General features: G+C 41.1%; 1 protein-coding gene across 6 annotated transcripts in view; it reads left to right on the top strand.

The window, feature by feature from the left end:
* LOC110991120 (uncharacterized) overlaps positions 1-17,006 on the top strand; it is a 64,310-nt gene that overhangs the window by 5,024 nt on the left and 42,280 nt on the right. For 5 of the 6 annotated variants that reach the window (XR_015424763.1, XM_087134491.1, XM_087134490.1 and 2 more), the window contains one exon: positions 9,420-11,611. Coding sequence is in view for 5 of the 6 variants with exons in the window: in XM_087134491.1 (XP_086990617.1) it covers positions 9,881-11,611 (1,731 nt within the window). In the remaining variant the exon portion in view is untranslated. Of the gene's footprint in view, positions 1-361; positions 551-9,419; positions 11,612-17,006 lie in introns of those variants that run through there. The other variant, XM_087134492.1, reaches the window with a different exon arrangement.

Below are 17,006 nucleotides of genomic sequence, written 5' to 3'. Positions count from 1 at the left end.
GATAGCTACATAACCAGTGAACATGTAAACGACGAATACCTTGCTATCTCCTGGTGTCAGGTGCATCTTGTTATGACACCAGGATAAAATTGACGGCATATTTGCTTCAGAAGGATTTCCTGCATCAAATGACATGGTTGGATTTTTTGGTGGATATTTAGTTTTTACACACTCTTTTGCCTTGGCAAGTCTTGTTTTCGTCAGCTCCTTGGTGCAGCTCCTTCGAATGTCAACCAGGAACTGGCACCAAGTCTACAGTCGTGATGATGAGTCAACAGTCTTCCTCTCATCCCACTGATCTCCTTGGCAAATGTCTTGGAATCGGGGCCCCCCTTGATATGTTGCTTCCTGCGCAGGCTGCAAAACTGCTGTGGCTGTGCTCGGTGTAGCGCACGCTAGATTTTGAACGATGTTCACACTTTATTAGATTTGGTGATAAGTCCACTCACACCAGTCTCACACGGGATGATTCTCGACTAGGAATCCCTCACGAGCTGTTGTGAATATTTCACTGAAGGGGTATCAAGTATTGGGCACATTGTTTTTGCAGGTAAGATCTGTTATTTGAAATGTATACATTTTGGCCCTTCTTGGATATTTAGACTGGTTTTTAGTTGCTCTCTTGAAACATTTCATAAGTCATACGAACCGTATAACTGATGGAAAGTCACAGACTTTATATTACAGCTTATTTAGTGAGAAGGCAGGATGTGAGATCCTTGTTGAATTTATTTTGTGTACAAACTTCAGTAAATAATGATGTAGCCCTGCGGTAGTTACATAAATTGTTGTTTTCAAATGCAGTTCTGGGAGGAGGATAGTTTGTCTTTTTATTGCTTGAATATTTCCAGGGTTTGTATTGCCATCATGAAGAAAAGACTTTCTGACAGAATGTTCCCAAGGATTGTGAGAACATTGGCTATTTTTCCACCTCATCAAATTTTGTGCAAAACTTTGGAAAAGTATATTTTAAAGCATGTCTTTAAAACAGTGACGAGTAATATTAACCTTTCTCTACCCAAGTGGAAAAAAGGGACCCGGGTCTCCCCTTTATTCTCTTGAAAAATTCTGGCTTCTTGCCCAAGGCTGAAAAACCTACAAGCACTACTGCACGAGTATCACTCTCAAAAAATGCACAATCTGCTCCGAGCAGGAACAGAAGAGGGCGTGTTTTTAAATGAAATTGGCAGTCCTTTGGTATGAACTCACCGTATAGGTGTGCAAGTTTATGCATGTTTGATGTGGGGCATGCCCAGTACGTGCAGCGAATTTATTCTGCAGTGTATGGTCTTTACGTGCACATCATATGTGCGCAAGGTTCTGGTTGGAAAACTTGATACCAGTCTGTCTTTCTTGTCTTTGTGAGGGTGCGCTTCAAATGGGGGGGGGAGGGATATTGTTCTGCAAGTGGCAGGTTCTTTAATTTCACAAATGAGTCTGGAAAGAGATGGGTATCCCCAAAAGGGGAAATCTTTTTCAAATAAAGTCTAAGTTTTAGTGGGGAAAATTCAGAAAATTGTAAGGATAGGGCAAAATCCATTGTTCAGGTTGTGATGTTTCGGCCATACTTTAAATTGGCGTGTACACAGGAAAGACCCTTATGGATCTAGGAATGCCCATGTTATGGCATGTTTTTGCCCCTGGTGTGGAAAATTTTAGATTTAATGTCTTCCCTGATCACAGAGTTCAGTCTGAAACTTGATAAGAATTTGTACATACTTTTTCCTACCCAGTTACTGCCAGAGCAATGTCAGATTATTTATTTGTTTCTTTTTATCCAGTGACTTTCAATTTGTCAATGAGGGTTCAATCATGCCTTAATGCTCCTTTCACTCAACTCTTGAGGACACACTTGTTCTCTTCCACACATTTAAATCTTTTCAAAAGCAACCGAAGCAGTGTACAGTACAGAGGACAGAAAAATCCTCTCTGGTGTCTCCACAAATCACTTTGTGGGGGAAAAGTCTGTTTATGGGCATTTGTCTGAAGACCCTCCAGTGGGCAAAACCACTCTTTTTTTATTCACTTGTTCATCTCTGTCACTTTTCAGCATGGTGGCACACTCATTCAACCCCAGTCTTCCATTCATTCATTCATTCATAATATGTCAGCAAACTTGTATTATCATCCACATAGCATCCACTAGTCACTGTTAAGGTGCACTCATCCACTGGTCATTGTGATGGTGCACTCATTCTATGTCACTGTTGCATCCACTGGTCACTGTGACGGCGCACTCATTCTGTACCACACTGTTGCATCCACTGGTCACTGTGATGGCGCACTCATTCTGTACCTCACTGTTGCATCCACTGGTCACTGTGACGGCGCACTCATTCTGTACCGCACTGTTGCATCCACTGGTCACTGTGACGGCGCACTCATTCTGTACCACACTGTTGCATCCACTGGTCACTGTGACGGCGCACTCATTCTGTACCACACTGTTGCATCCACTGGTCACTGTGATGGCGCACTCATTCTGTACCTCACTGTTGCATCCACTGGTCACTGTGACGGCACACTCATTCTGTACCGCACTATTGCATCCATTGGTCACTGTGACGGCGCACTCATTCTGTACCTGACTGTTGCATCCACTGGTCACTATGAGGGCACACTCATTCTGTTAGACCCAGTTTGTTTTGTCCACTGGTTGTTGTGACAGTGCACTCGTTCTGTGCCACACTGTTGCATCCTAGGGTTGTAACGATTCACCGATGTGTAGATAATCATGATTCTAAAATGCCGTGATATGGCATCGCAATGCAAAAATGTGAATCGCGATATTCGGGAGAAGGGGGAATTGTGATAAAATGTGAAGTAAGTTGAAAAGAAAATTAGACCTAATAGAAATTTAAATATATAGCTTTACATTTTTAATATCGCCTGTACTGATTACTCTTGCAAGAAATAGTTTGGATTGGTTCAGCATCATGGACAACTCGTCGCACGTACATGTACATGAGGTAGGCCTACCTGACAATAGAACGCAAAAGTGACGGTCGGGCATGCCGCCATACCTTAACACCGATCTTGATGTGATGAAGAAATTGGATGCATTTTGGACTTTATCCTTTCAGGTGTTAAACCACACCAGTTTATCAGGTTTAGACATTTTTTTCTTCCTTGCGTAAGCGCCGTTTTTTCTATGCGGTGCTATTTGATCATTGGTTCAGACACCGAACAGTACCAGAGCTCTGTAATGCACATGATCCGCAAGTGAATCTACGATAAAAAAAGTAGTGACTAACAATCTCCACTTTTACTTGCAGTAGCACACATTTCACTGTGAATTTATGGCTTGGAATAAGATTAGTACATTTTTGCTTTCGGCAAGGTGATAGAGAGTTTCATGGCAACTGGCGCACGGCGTGCAAAGTTTTTGTGTCATTGTGCGGGGTTTGTACGAACTTTCAACCAATTTTTGGATATTAACTTATCGAAATGTCAGTGCAAGACAAAGATATAATTGTCTGAAGAGGCTCTGACTTGGATACAACCTTTACCTTCCACTCGTCACTGTGACGGTGCAATCCTTCTCTACCACACTGTTGCATCCACTCGTCACTGTGACAGTGCACTCGTTCTGTATCACACGGTTGCCTCTGCTCTTCACTGTGATGGCGCAATAATTCTGTTAGACACAATTTGTTTAATCCACTGGTTACAGCGTGCTCATTCTCTGCCACATTGATGCATCCACCATAACTGACATTTTAAAACCCCACTATTACAGATAGAACTGGAATATATTCAAAAGCAAAGTATAGTACCCCCTCCCAAGAATGAATAAAAAAGACAAATAAAATCTGTTTGAAAAAATCACATTGTATGTTTCAGATGATGAATGTGTTTCGGATGATACACATATTGAGATACATGTCCATTCTTTACATGCACAATTTTGGACGCTTAATGCCTGGCAAACAACACTGTAATTTGCTTGTGTGGTGTAAAACCGTCGGCCGTTTTGAACCTCCATATTCCTGCAAATACTGTGCTGTACATGTTCATGTATGTAAATGGCATATCCGTTTGTGTCGAATTTCAAAATAAATCATTTCAGAAAGAGGGTTATAGGCTTAGCAGTTTACCTTTTCCGCTTGAAGTGTTTTAAGGTTTAGGAGTAGTAGGTCTCTACCGTTCCTTCTGACATGCAATAATCTTTTTGTGAGTTAAATATGAATCCGATTGCACATAAATATAACAATTTGAATTCCCAAGACTAAAGACACTGTTGCTATACCTCGTGATTCAGGCCAAGCTTTTGCATAGTGACCACCATCTCCGGAATAGACTGGTTTCTTTGTGCCCTTCTCTTTTGTTGAAAACAGTGTATTGGTACAGGCATCTCTTTATGTCACTAAGCAAAACCTTGCCCCCAAAATCACAATGTATAGTAACAGTGTCTTAATTCACACTGTTGTGCTCACATGAAAAACTCAGTGTTCCAGATTTTGTTCAAAGTTAACTCGCAAGAGGCTGATTGTCTGTTTCAGTGAGTTGGAGTGATGGTGCTCTTTTTGCCTGCTTTGTGCCTACTGTCAGTAATACATATGAGGAATGTAAAATATTTACTATTTGCTCCTGAAAATAACGGAAACCTTTCTGAACATCTCACTTGCCCCAGAGCTGGAAAAAAATTGAAGTGAAGGAGACTTTTTCTTTTTTTTGTTTGGAACTGACCTCCGAAGATTCAGCTCATTTCCTAGTCACACACTGAGTAATAGCCTGTAGCGATTTCCACTGTTGAAACAAAGGTTTCCTTGTAGGATGTTTTTCTTGCCCTCTAGAAATGTATTTAGTTGCTGTTGACATAACTGACCTGGCACTTTCCTGAGTGTTGTTATAAGGGCAAGTCCAATTCTGTTGGTCCAACTTGACCAACCAGCCAACCGGCGCCGGAGAAAGATAGTCATGCTTCCCTGTGAATCTTCCTGTTTGACAGCCGTCTTTTCTGCATTCTCTTCTTTCTTTCTTTGTTTTACAGGACTACAAGTAGTACTTTAACTTTGTAATGCGGTTGAACATACTGGATGGCCTTGCAAAAATCTCAGCTGAGCCACAGAATATTTAGTGATGGCGGTCAAATAATTCAAGATCTTAGGACTAGATGGCTCTTTCTTACGCAATGGTCCCTGCTCCTGTAAACTTTTTTTTTTCAGTTTGAATCGTAACAGGTACTGAACCACAGACTACCAAGCTTACATTTTATGCATGCATGCTTTTGATTTCCAAATTGCAACAACCGAAAAGTGGACATAGACCTTCAAAACTGACCAGTGTTTACTGAATTTTGTGCTTATCCCATTGTTCACATATTCCACATCTCCTTTTTTTTTGCCAGAGTACATTTAATATGGATGTTTCACAATAGTGCACCTCGAACAGTTTGCAGTGCACTCGCCAATCATAATGCACGAAATCTATCGACCCAATGCGTGTTTGGAAAAGGTAGACAGATGTCGCGCATTGTGATTGGCCAACGTGTTGCAAACTCTTGCAGGTGCACTATTGTGAATCACCCGTATTGATGCCTATAAAATGGGGCATTTTCCCCCAAACCTTGCTTAGCTAAAAGATTGTTTTGTCTTGCAACTTTTGTGGGTAGTTTTTGGAAAGGTTGAAAATGTTTATTTTTTAAATTGTCAAGTCCACACTCTATATCCTAAATGTTTCCTGTGAAATGCAATAGTTGACAAAATATTTCGCATTGGCAACTTACACATGTAACAAAAGTACATTACACATGTAACAAAATGCATTATGAATGGGACACCTTAGACCCTCACCATGGTTTAACTTCTGGCCATGGACACGTTTCACGTTGCAGTTGATACCTATCTGTAACTATTGAGGAAAAAAACAAGTTCCTAAGTCATACTTCACTGTTTCAGAAGGATGGTCTCAAACAGAGGGGTGAAAGGTAAATTGAACACAGTTCTACACGGGGTTGAGCCAATTTTTATAGGGGCAGGGTACACTGAATATGTCACTCTTAAAGTCAACAGAAATAGAAAACATTCAGTTCATGTGAAGTATTTTGAAATAACAATGAATACGTAACCATTCGTAAATGTAATGTTTACCCCATTTATTGTGACCCCACAATGAATAGAAAGATAATCCCCTTTTGGCCATTCGCGCTTCCAGGCTGATTGCATGACATCATCGCCAGAATGCTGACATGTACAGAGTACATGTACATTGCGCACAGTACATGCAGTATTGCACGCTTCAATGGACCACATTGTTTTTTATGTGGCTCAGTTCACTGGCAAACACTGTCTCAATTCAAGGAATACATGGTAGGGCTATGTCTCATAATTTCTACCTTGAACTGAGACAGTGTTTGCCTGTGGGCCAAGCTACATCAAACACAACGTGGCCTATTGAAGCGTACGATACTGCGTGTATTGTATACAACGTATATGTACACTGTACATGTCAGCGTTCTGGCGCTGACGTCATCCAATCAGCCTGGGAGCGCGAACGGCCAAAAGGGATTTGTTTGAGGACGGGGAAACGCATTATCTTTTTATTCATTGTGGGGTCACAATTGATGTGATAAACATTAAATTTATGATGTTTTGAAATGGTTACATATTTATTGTTATTTCAAAATACTTCACGTGAACTAAATGTTTTCTATGTCTGTTACTCTTTAAACAATGTACTGGGAGTGATGAACTCAAGTTTCTTGGACATTGCACATGGTGTATGTTACAGTGTAATCAGGGCATGAATTGAATGTTGTGTTTTTCTGATTATGTTTTTACCGTGTTCCGTTGATTGTTTTTATTCTGAGTATATATTACCTCGAAGGTAATGGAATTGTGCAAAAGTTTTAGCCAATCAATTGTTCGTCATTCCCGCGTAGACGTAACTCTGCCATTCAGAGAAGGCGTTCGCGAAGCGGGAAAACGCCTTCCCGTCTTACGCAACGGTATTTTGTTGAGGCCATGGTAATTGTCAGAACGCCCATCGTATTATTGTGAATCAAATCACACCAGTCGATGAAGAATAGGTCGCATTGCACAATCGGGCACAATAAGAATCTTGTTGGAGTTTTCTTATGTGAGAGAGAGATAGAGAGTCAGAAGTCAATTTTGACTTGCTCGAGAAAGACAGATGTTTGGAGAGTGACTGTGTGATGCAAGACCGGTTTTGACTCCCTGGCATTAGAAATCTGAGCCAGCAGATTTAGCTTTGTTGTGGATCTGTTTTGACCACTTTGGAAAAGGACGGAAAAATCTGTTTCTGTGAGAATTAGGCAAACTAGGGCCTAATTCCAGCCACATAGACGTCCCAGTCGGCATTAACGACTTCATGGCAACAGTTTACCTTCCAAGACAGTTGTTCAGGAAATTTCCATAAGTGTTGTAATATGGATGATTTTCTTGCTTTTATACATCGAAGTAAAAGCCTGCAGATGATGAAGTTTCGTCGCTGATGATTTTTTAGAAGATCAGAAATTTACATTTATTAAAATAAGGATAATGATATAAGATTTGTGGTAATTTGGAATTGTGGAGATCGAGGTTGGAAAGGAAACAAATTGGAGCATGATATTGCTAGTTCTTTAAAACTGTTAAGGTTTTGGGTTTATATTTATTGTAGATGGCCTTATGTTGAGACTGGTCCCACTGACTCTACCGATGACTGAGAAGAGTCCCTTGTGTACCGCTAAGGAGCATAGACTCTGAACTTGCTCTGCTTGACTGAGCTTTTGGCTGATCTGCTACGGTTTTGTTAGACACCAGATTCAGGGGCTACGGAAACTTCAACAGATGGTGGACCAATTAATGTTGCTATTTCAATAATTTAAAGTAGATATTTGGTGGAACCTTTCTTTTTTATGATTGATGTGATGATCCCAGAGTCACTTGATTGACTTAATGAGTATAATTGGGTTTTTATGACTTAATCACAGACCTGTAAATAATTAAATAATTCTGTAAGGAGTTAACTGTCTAATACCATATTGAGCTCATGTTGTAAATATTGGAATACAGAATATTGGAATTCCAGAAGACCATTTGATCTTGTTATTTATTTAGATTGTCGGTGCATCCTATAGGATCCAGGGTTGCCATTCCTAATTGTGAATAGCCAAATGTCGGAGTGGTGACGGTGTAGATGGTCATTAATGCCTCAGTCAGTTCTGGCGATTTCCTGACTGTGGGCATGCTAGTTTCCTTGCAGAAACGGAAAGGAGAGGATTAGATAAGGGTGGAGTATTAGTCCACAGGGCCTTTTAAACAGTCCGAAGCAGTAAAATTGCTCATAAAGTAATGTGATTCATCATCTTAATTCAGATGGTTGACCAGAAATCCTATGCATCCGATGACATGACAAACTGGCTTAAAGTGCAGAAGTAATAAGTGCCACCGGTATTTTCTGAGTTCTGAGCTCACAGACCCGTAGATCTTTATCAGGGCAATACCGTTGATTATCTGGCTTGTATTGGTTTTGACGAGTGACAGGCAGAAGATGATGCATCAGGTTGTGATTGGCGGAGGCAAGTTCTTGCTTTGGATTCCGGTCAACTTGGATCTTCAAGAAACTGAGGTGTGCTGGAGGAAGGTGTAGGGTTGGACTTCACGGCTTGTCAGAATGTATTCAGTCAGTGATGTGTGAGAGAGATGTTTTTCCTGTCCCTCCTCCTCATAACTGCTGTATGTCATGTGTGCTGCGTCACTATCAAAAATTTACTACTGGTGCTTAGAATTATAACTGGTGATCATGATATAGTCCCTGCTATTCCTTCTGTCCTGCCTCCAGTTTTTCCTCTTTTGGATGGCCATCAGTCTCCCAGTATTTAACTTGAAACCGCATGTCTTTATAAACTGCACTTTGATTAATTAATTTGATATGCTTCTAAGCTGAGAAAATTTATCTCATTTTCCTCAAGATGACATTGTTTTGTTTTGATGGCAGAAACATGACATTTGAACTAAACATTTTCCGGTGCTGAATAATGAAGCTTTTTGAGTTGGTTCAGTGCATGCCATGTGCACAGCTGTTGCACTGTGCTGTAACACAACCTTGGACCACAGTCTACAGTGAAGTTACAACTTACTCAGTTTCCCCCATGCTTTTCCCGGAGTCAGTGCTAATTTTACTCACACACCTTACCCTAGCATTGGACCTGCTGTGACCCAAAATGTCTAGCTAATGTGAGCCGCTAAACCACTGGACCAAAAACTTGTGTCTTGTGATAATACAGCACAGTCATTACGCCTTCAACTACTTACAGTACAACTTCATTCAATTTGTGTGTAGATTCTCAAGCAAACAATCATTGGCTTGACATGGCTCAAGCTGTTAGATGCATCCCAACAGGGAAAAGTGCAGTGCCATTATGGTGGAGTCCATAGTTACTTCTAAATGTACAATTTTCATTTTAACAACAGGTGCCTGTGAAGTGACTCAAGCAGAATCACATGCCAGGAGATGGCTGGACAGAACAGCTGAATTTTGAGCCTATCCAGTGCCAGTGGAAGGTCTTGTCAGAATTGCAGAGAACTTTTCTTTTGAGACAATCATCTTTGCCCATCACTCAGTCTTTTGTCTTTCACTGGACACTGTTGTGTTCCACCAGAATTGAGCAGTCTGACCAGCTGCGACAGTTGGAGGTAGTCCAGCTTTAATGCCGGAGGATACTGTTAATTAATGACAACTAACTGGGAGCTAAATATTCAAATGGTGCATCCCTCTGTGAGCCTTGTTCAATGACAGTGCCAAGCTGGGTGTAGACTGCTGCAGTGAACATTTCCTTCGTGGAAGACATTGTGACATTTCAGTCGGAGTGATTCCTTTTCTCTGTACATGCGTGAGAGATGTTCTGTGATCTGTACATGCATCATCTAATTGTATGCTGCTGGAGTCTACTCATGATGAAATATACAGCTTAACTGCTTTGAATAGATTTTGGATTCCACAGGTGACAGAGGTCCCATTGGATGTCGTAAGGAGAGGAGGAATTACCTTCTTAAAGATGTCGGTGACTGTACCTTTCAACATTTCGACACAGATTGGGCCCTACCCCATTATTTACAACACCCCACGCAGTATGGAACCCAAAACACCCCCCAAACCACTCCCCAAACGAAAACCGGGACATCAGTCAAAGCACATTTATGACCGTGTCCCGCTGGAGGGGTCACTGTTCAAGAAATCCTACTCTCCTGTGATGTACCCTAAGAAGCTGACTCCAGCTCCACCGGGGAAGCTCGTGCCAAATCTCCTGAACATTCTGACCATAAATACTCAGAGAGAAGGCTCCGAAACAAGTGTTGAGAACCCAATTTCAGCTGCCCCAGACAAGCCTGCCTTGGTTCCTCCTGAGGAAGGGATTACTTCTCTTGCATCAAGTCCAACACAGGGGATGCAGTCAGAGAACAAACCTACCCCTCCCATAAAGAATAAAGCCAAGAGACAAGGATGCCCAAACCTTGAGGAGGAAGTGGGCCCAGAGCCTTTCCCACATGCTGAGAAGCACAAGGATGGAGATACTAAGCATTTACCATCTCAAGAGGAAAGTCCTGGCTGTGAAGAGGAGGTTGCTGCTGAAAAGAAGAATGCCTACCACGAGAGTGCCAAGTGTGAGGAAGTTGATGGCAGCATTTCTTCCCAGCTGGAAAACTCCATCTCGAAAGAGCAAGACACAGAATCAATCAAAGCTGACTCCGGAAGCTTATTTTCATCCACTCTCCGCTCCACGACCTGCTCTGCGTCATCTGCTTGTTCATCATCTTCATCTTCCTCTTCTGCTTCCTCTACCTCCAGCAACACAAGCTCAGAGTCGTCCAACTCTAGTATAGCCAAAGCCTTCTTCAACACCCCTCATCTTGGGTCCTCCACACCCAAGCGCATCAACTCCCCAAAAAACTACACTCCGGTGGAAAATCTATATGACTCATGGCGGCTGGACATCGCAGCTAAGAGTGAAGGCACTACACCACCTGCAAATGCTGTAGATCCTGCCCAGAGGCCCAAGAAGTGTTCAGGGTACTATGCTGAAATATCAGACTACATGTCAACAGCTGCACTGGGGAGCTCTCGGAATCCTACGGAAAATCAGGCAGTGGTTCTTCCTCCACCATTGCAGTTTTGCAACAGCCACCGCAAAGTCAAGGAGAAAGTTTTGTATGTGAATCTGCCGGCTCACGTGACCAACATTACATCCCAAACAACTGAGCATGCAGTGGAAGACCAGCAGGTGGATACTATCATTGTCAATGGTTATGCGGACCCTCAGGACGAACTGATGAACGAATCCAGGGGCTATGAGAATGGCTCCCTTTCAGCCTACACCAAAATAGAAGACGGCGCCAATCCATATGAGACCCCTCTCGATATGGCCACAGCGGCCACGCAAACGGAGCAGGAGGTGGTGACAGTGTCCTGCGAGTGTGGGGAGTTCCTGTGCCTGCCGGCTGAGATGGAGGAGATAGTAGCCCAGCTCAAGCATGAGCAGAACATGCGGATGGTGTCGGAACAGCTGGTCAAGATGGTAGAGGTGGAGATCAAGGAGCTGAAGGAGGACCTCCTCGCCAAAAAGACTGATCTGGTCCGAGCCTTGGAGGAAAAGCAGAGTGCTCAGGTAAGAAAGTTTTGCTTTTTACCCCAGCTCTTATACCAAGGGCCAAGACTCACAAAAATGTTGGCAATAAAGGAAGAGGGAAAGCCCAGTCCTGTAGGTATAGTTGGAGATGCGGGGGAGGATACAGTAAAGGGAGGGGTTCTGTGTCATTCTGTTGAATGCAGTAACAGAACATGTCCTTGAGCAGACTGTTGGATTATGTCCAGTCGGATTCCATGAATGTGCCTTTATTATGTTCATTCAATTTAGAATGCAGAATTGAAACATTGAAATTTTGTTTCCTTTTAGTTTAGTTGCAGGATTCATACAACATTTTGACATTTGACATGGGCATCATTTTCCTCTCTGCAAAGCCGACATTGCCAGTAATTGTAACACCTACACATGGGAAAATAGCCACACCCGGTGTCACAAAATAAAAGGTCATTTACATGCATATTTAAGTTTACGTCTGCGGATTGTGATTACTGGGAAAAAGGTTACTGTGAATGCCCTAACTTGTGTCCTTGGCAAGAGTGAATAATGTGTAGGGAGTGGTGTAGGATGTCACAGGTTGCATTTTGTGACTTACACGTATATGCCCCTTCATCTAGCCTACTTTTTATTCTTGTTCTTTTTTCATTGGAAATGTCAACATTTATTACTTGACATTGACATGTGAAGTTTCTGATCATGTGAAGGCCAAATGATGCAAGTCAGAATGAGCAAGCTTCCTTTTTGAGATCTGGAATTAAAAGTGCATTAAGTCCGAAACAGACTAGCAACTGTGCATGTAAGTCTTCATTAGCTGTTTCGGACACCGGCCGAAACAGCTTTTGGTTTTCTTAACATTTTTTTATTTTTTATTTTTTTTTCTTCTTTTTCCATTTTTCTCCATAGGCATAACATGTGGTCGTTCTAGATGTGACTTTTGGATCTTACCTTAGACTGATTCCCTTCAAATCTTGCACATAGTTAGACTATCATCTGCAAATATATGCCAAATCATGCCATCATCATGATGTCATCACCTGATTTATTATAGAATTTTGAACATTTAAGTTTTTCCCATATGTTTTGTACATGTTTTTGAAATTTTTTTTCCCCGAACTTGGCAATGTTGCATCTTTGACAAAGCAAAGCCCTGGAGACCAAAAATGTACTAAAGGAATAACGTTATGAGGATGTTATCAGGCGTCAAATTACAAAAAATCAACCATGACTTCCCGCAGCTTGGTTTGTGCACCAAATAACAGAGTTATGTTTGGTCTTTATTTCTTCTCATGTGGGTAAAATTGCTTGACCCTTACTTTCTGTCAAAACTCATCTTAACCAGAAGTGTTGTATATTTTGAAATTGATGATAGATATGAACGTAATTTCAACGGTATGAGTCTCTGACACAATTGTTTTCTTCAAATTATGTACCGATGATGCTGTCATGTAATACTTGAGCGCCCTCCGGCGACAGGTTAAAACATGATTAAAATCTATTTTGAATAGATGTCGCCGTGGTGCAGTTTGCTGGAGTGGCTTGAAAATTGATAGATACAATGACCTCAACACCTGCAATGTTTGTGCAAAAAAATAGGTTGATGACATCATTAGACCGGCAGTTATAATGAAAAGTTCTTTAATTCATTAAATATTGCAAAAAAAAATCAATCCTGATGGCTACAGGCTGAAGTTGTCCATCAAAACCTAGAGTAAATATCTGCATCCATTGTGCAAGGTGTTTGGCTCCTTTCATTGTTTATGCACGCAGTGCACTGCTAATGAAAAATAATGCCATCCCATGGTGATGCCGGTAACACAACCCGTAGGGGTAAAGACGTGTAATGTGTGTATTAAAATTGAGCCAAACTGTTTCAGGGAATCTGACAAGTTTCCAGCCATGCATATTGGGCCCTGCATATACTGTGTGTGCTAAATTTTGAACAGTGGACTTGACAATGGCAGTTCAATTTCTGCCCTTTCCAACAAATATTTTGTTATTCCTTGCACAAATCCAAAGATTTCCCTTAAACAGCTCAGTGTTTTTCTACCAACAAAGCCATGTCCAGCTAATAAGTGATTTTTAACCCTTTTTCCTTGGTTCTTTTTTGTTTCCATCCCTGTTTCTTTCCGTCTTTTTTAGTAAATTTTTTTAGGGGAAGGGTGGTGGCAGACATTCCTCTTTCCCCTCCTTGGGATGCACATGAGTAGTGGTAGATGATATCACAATTTTTCATCAGGATACGATGTTATTTTGAAAAATGGAATTGCCCACCTTTTTAAAAAGTATTGACTATTTGGATATTGACAATACCACATTTATATCGGCACTTTTTCTCTAAACCTGAGTTTTCTAATATTAAATTTTATACAGTTTGCTTTGTTTTCCCATCAAAAACTTCACTGATTTCTATCAGCTGAGCAAAACTAACTGCATTTAGCAAAAAATGTTTATGTAAGGTGTTAAAACCTAGGGATGAATCTTAATTATAGCTCACAAGGATTCCTGAAACATTATATGTCAAAACTTTAAACAAGCCTCAAATATAAACAGGCAGTGGATGAAGCAACATAAAATTTCGTGTCATGTTTTATGAACAGTTCCCATGCAGCTTGTGGTGCTGACACTGGTGGTATTAAATGGTGACTGATTTTCCAGGAAAATAGAATTATTTGAAGACCATTTACATCAGGTTAGGCGAGACAGAAACAAACGATATGTCTGCATCGGCTAGAGTGCACATGTGACAATTTGTAAAAAGTCATTTCTTTTTCCAACCCATATTGATTATGCATAATTTTATATTTACAATTTAGGGGAGTTTTGATCATGCACAAATTTGATTTTATCATTGCATCGACAATATAATTACCCCAAAATTGACTGCTGAAAAAAATTTACAATCGCCAGCACTACTTATGGGCATTTCCAGTCATAGCCAAAACTTCGGAAAAGGCTTAACTGGAGGACTGGGAAAACAAACCGGTCAGCGGATCTGGTCAGTTCCCTCACCCTCCCAATAATTCAGTTGGAGTTGTTTTCTTGATTGAGAACATCCCTGATAATGGAAGAATGCTGCTCTCCGGGAAAAGTCTTAATTTTGATTTGGGAGACTGCTGAGTGACGGAAACTTCCAGTCCATTTATTGTCACTCCCCAGTAGAGTCATCGTACAACACTTTCTAGGATTACAGATGTAGATCAGGTCAGTTTTTGTCATCTGCACTACTCAGAGTGACCTTCAAAATTTGGTGTTAAAGTCTAACTCGTAGAATTGTGGAAATGGACAATTCTGTTGGACTCGTCCAAGAACTGACTTTTTGGTAGTCAATGAAAGTCTGTCCACATTTCAGAAGCTTACCGTGTTTGAAAGAAAACTAGGATATTTGATGCCAGGTACTTTTGTGTTTAGTTTAGATTGAAACATTCAGGTGCAGTAAAAAGTTGTTTAATTTGAAACATCTCAACAAGTCAGCAGACTAAAAAGTGAAAAAAAAAGCACACAAAGAACTTACATTTCAAGGCCCTATTGCACCTTTGTAGAAATCTCCATCTATTCCTCTTTAAAATCTCTGCAGATGTTCATCAGTACTTTGTAATGTTTATTTAATGAGCTCCAGTGCACTCCAGTTTTGACTTAGTCACACGGGCAAAATGGTCCTTCAGAGAGTCTCTTCTCGTTTGTTTAAGGACATTGCCTCATTAAGTGGTTCATTCAGTTACTGAATTTGTCAAGAGATTGGAAAAAATTGAAAAAGAAATTGGAAAAATATGCATCACATGACTTGTCACCTGACTGAAGGACTGTCTGTGAGCAATTTTAATAAACTGCTCAAAGTGTAAATAGGGTTCCAGAGTTTAAATTTGTTTGAAGGGGTTACTGGCTACAGTTTGAAATAACTTGTGAGAATCTCAATTCCCCTTAAAAGGAACCCCAAAATGCCCCCAAAACAGAAAATTGGGAGAAATTTCTGTTACAGAAAGAGATAACCAATGAACAGATGGCTCTAAATTGTTTCCTAACTAACATGACTTGAATTGTGTGAAATTTATAGGAAGAGTACCTTTATTTTGATCTGCCGTAGGAAGATTGATTCTGCGATAGCTTTTATGGTAAAAATCATATTTTAAACATTGTTTTCCACAAGATTACTGTACTCAAGTACAACTTTTTGAAATACTTCAGGAAGCCCCCTACCCCACACTGTGCCTGGCACAGAATCCAAACACATTTTTCCCCAGGACTTTGATTTCTTTTTTAGGGTGATGTGATGTTCGGTGCATGCCGCTAGATAAATGAAGGCATCTTCTTTCCTACCCATTGCACATGGAGTCACACTGACAGCAGTCACCCGATTGGATAACTAAAACATTGCTACCATAACAGTAACTTTGTTATGTAGTAATTGATTAGTCAATCTATGCAGATTGTTGACGTAGGCCTACATGTACAGTCAGGGCTAGATTAACTTTTCTGCAGACCCTAGAACCAGTGTTCTGTAGGTCCTACTCTGGTCTACATGTACCTGGGGTATCCAGGTTTAGTTGGGTGGGTGGGGGGGGGAAATGAAATTTATTTTCTAACTACGACTGTCCAATATCTGAAACAGTACAAGAATTTTCAGCACCTCTTCCCTCTGGGTGGCACCGGTACATATTGAAGTAACAGTTTTAAAATGCTACCGCTGCCACTTCCTTAAAAAGAAAAAAAAAGTCACTCTTGGAGGAAGGTGAAGGGGAGATGTCCCCCTGCACTCTGCTAGATATGCATTTCAGTACTCTGCACAACATAGATCATGGACTTAAGGGGGTAAACTGTTCAGTTTTACCTAAATGTAAATGTATATCACATTGGTTCATGAACCACATGGATGGCCCTCGCTGTGGAGAGTATACAGGCCTATATGTGCATCGGACGGAACCTATGATTGACCTATTTCTGCTGCTTTTACAATGGGGTAAAAGACGAACCCTGACCTATCAAAAGGTGCCAGTGCTGACAAGATTGTCTTGGGTGACCGTCTGTCTTGCATACATCACTGAAGGGAACACAAACATGGCTTGACGTTAAGTTTTAAGTAAGAAAAAAGTAATAATTTGTTAACATTTCCTGAGGTTAGCTTGTAAGCCCCTGTCATGCCTCATTTTGAAGGTAACTGAATTAGTGATCCATATCCGGGCAGCTTGTCATGGGCCCTTATGAAATTGAATGCACAACAAGTAGAGAGTGTCCGATTGCACGCCACTGCAACCATGGCTTGCACGCAGGTGGTTGAAAAACCTTGGATGGTGTTTCAAGTTTGCACCTCCCTCATACTGGACTAATTTATCGCATCCTGTGTGCAAGTGCTCCCAGCCAAAACCACGGAGCTAAGCTGACAATTGAGTCTTGATTCAAGACATGCCAGAGGTGATAATTACTG

This window comes from Acanthaster planci, linkage group LG03 (assembly GCF_054643075.1).
Source record: "Acanthaster planci isolate LZ-2023a linkage group LG03, COTS_SCS, whole genome shotgun sequence".
NCBI classification, from domain to species: Eukaryota; Metazoa; Echinodermata; class Asteroidea; order Valvatida; family Acanthasteridae; genus Acanthaster; species Acanthaster planci.
Note: the sequence above shows the minus strand (reverse complement) of the source record. Positions and strands in the feature narration are given on the sequence as shown.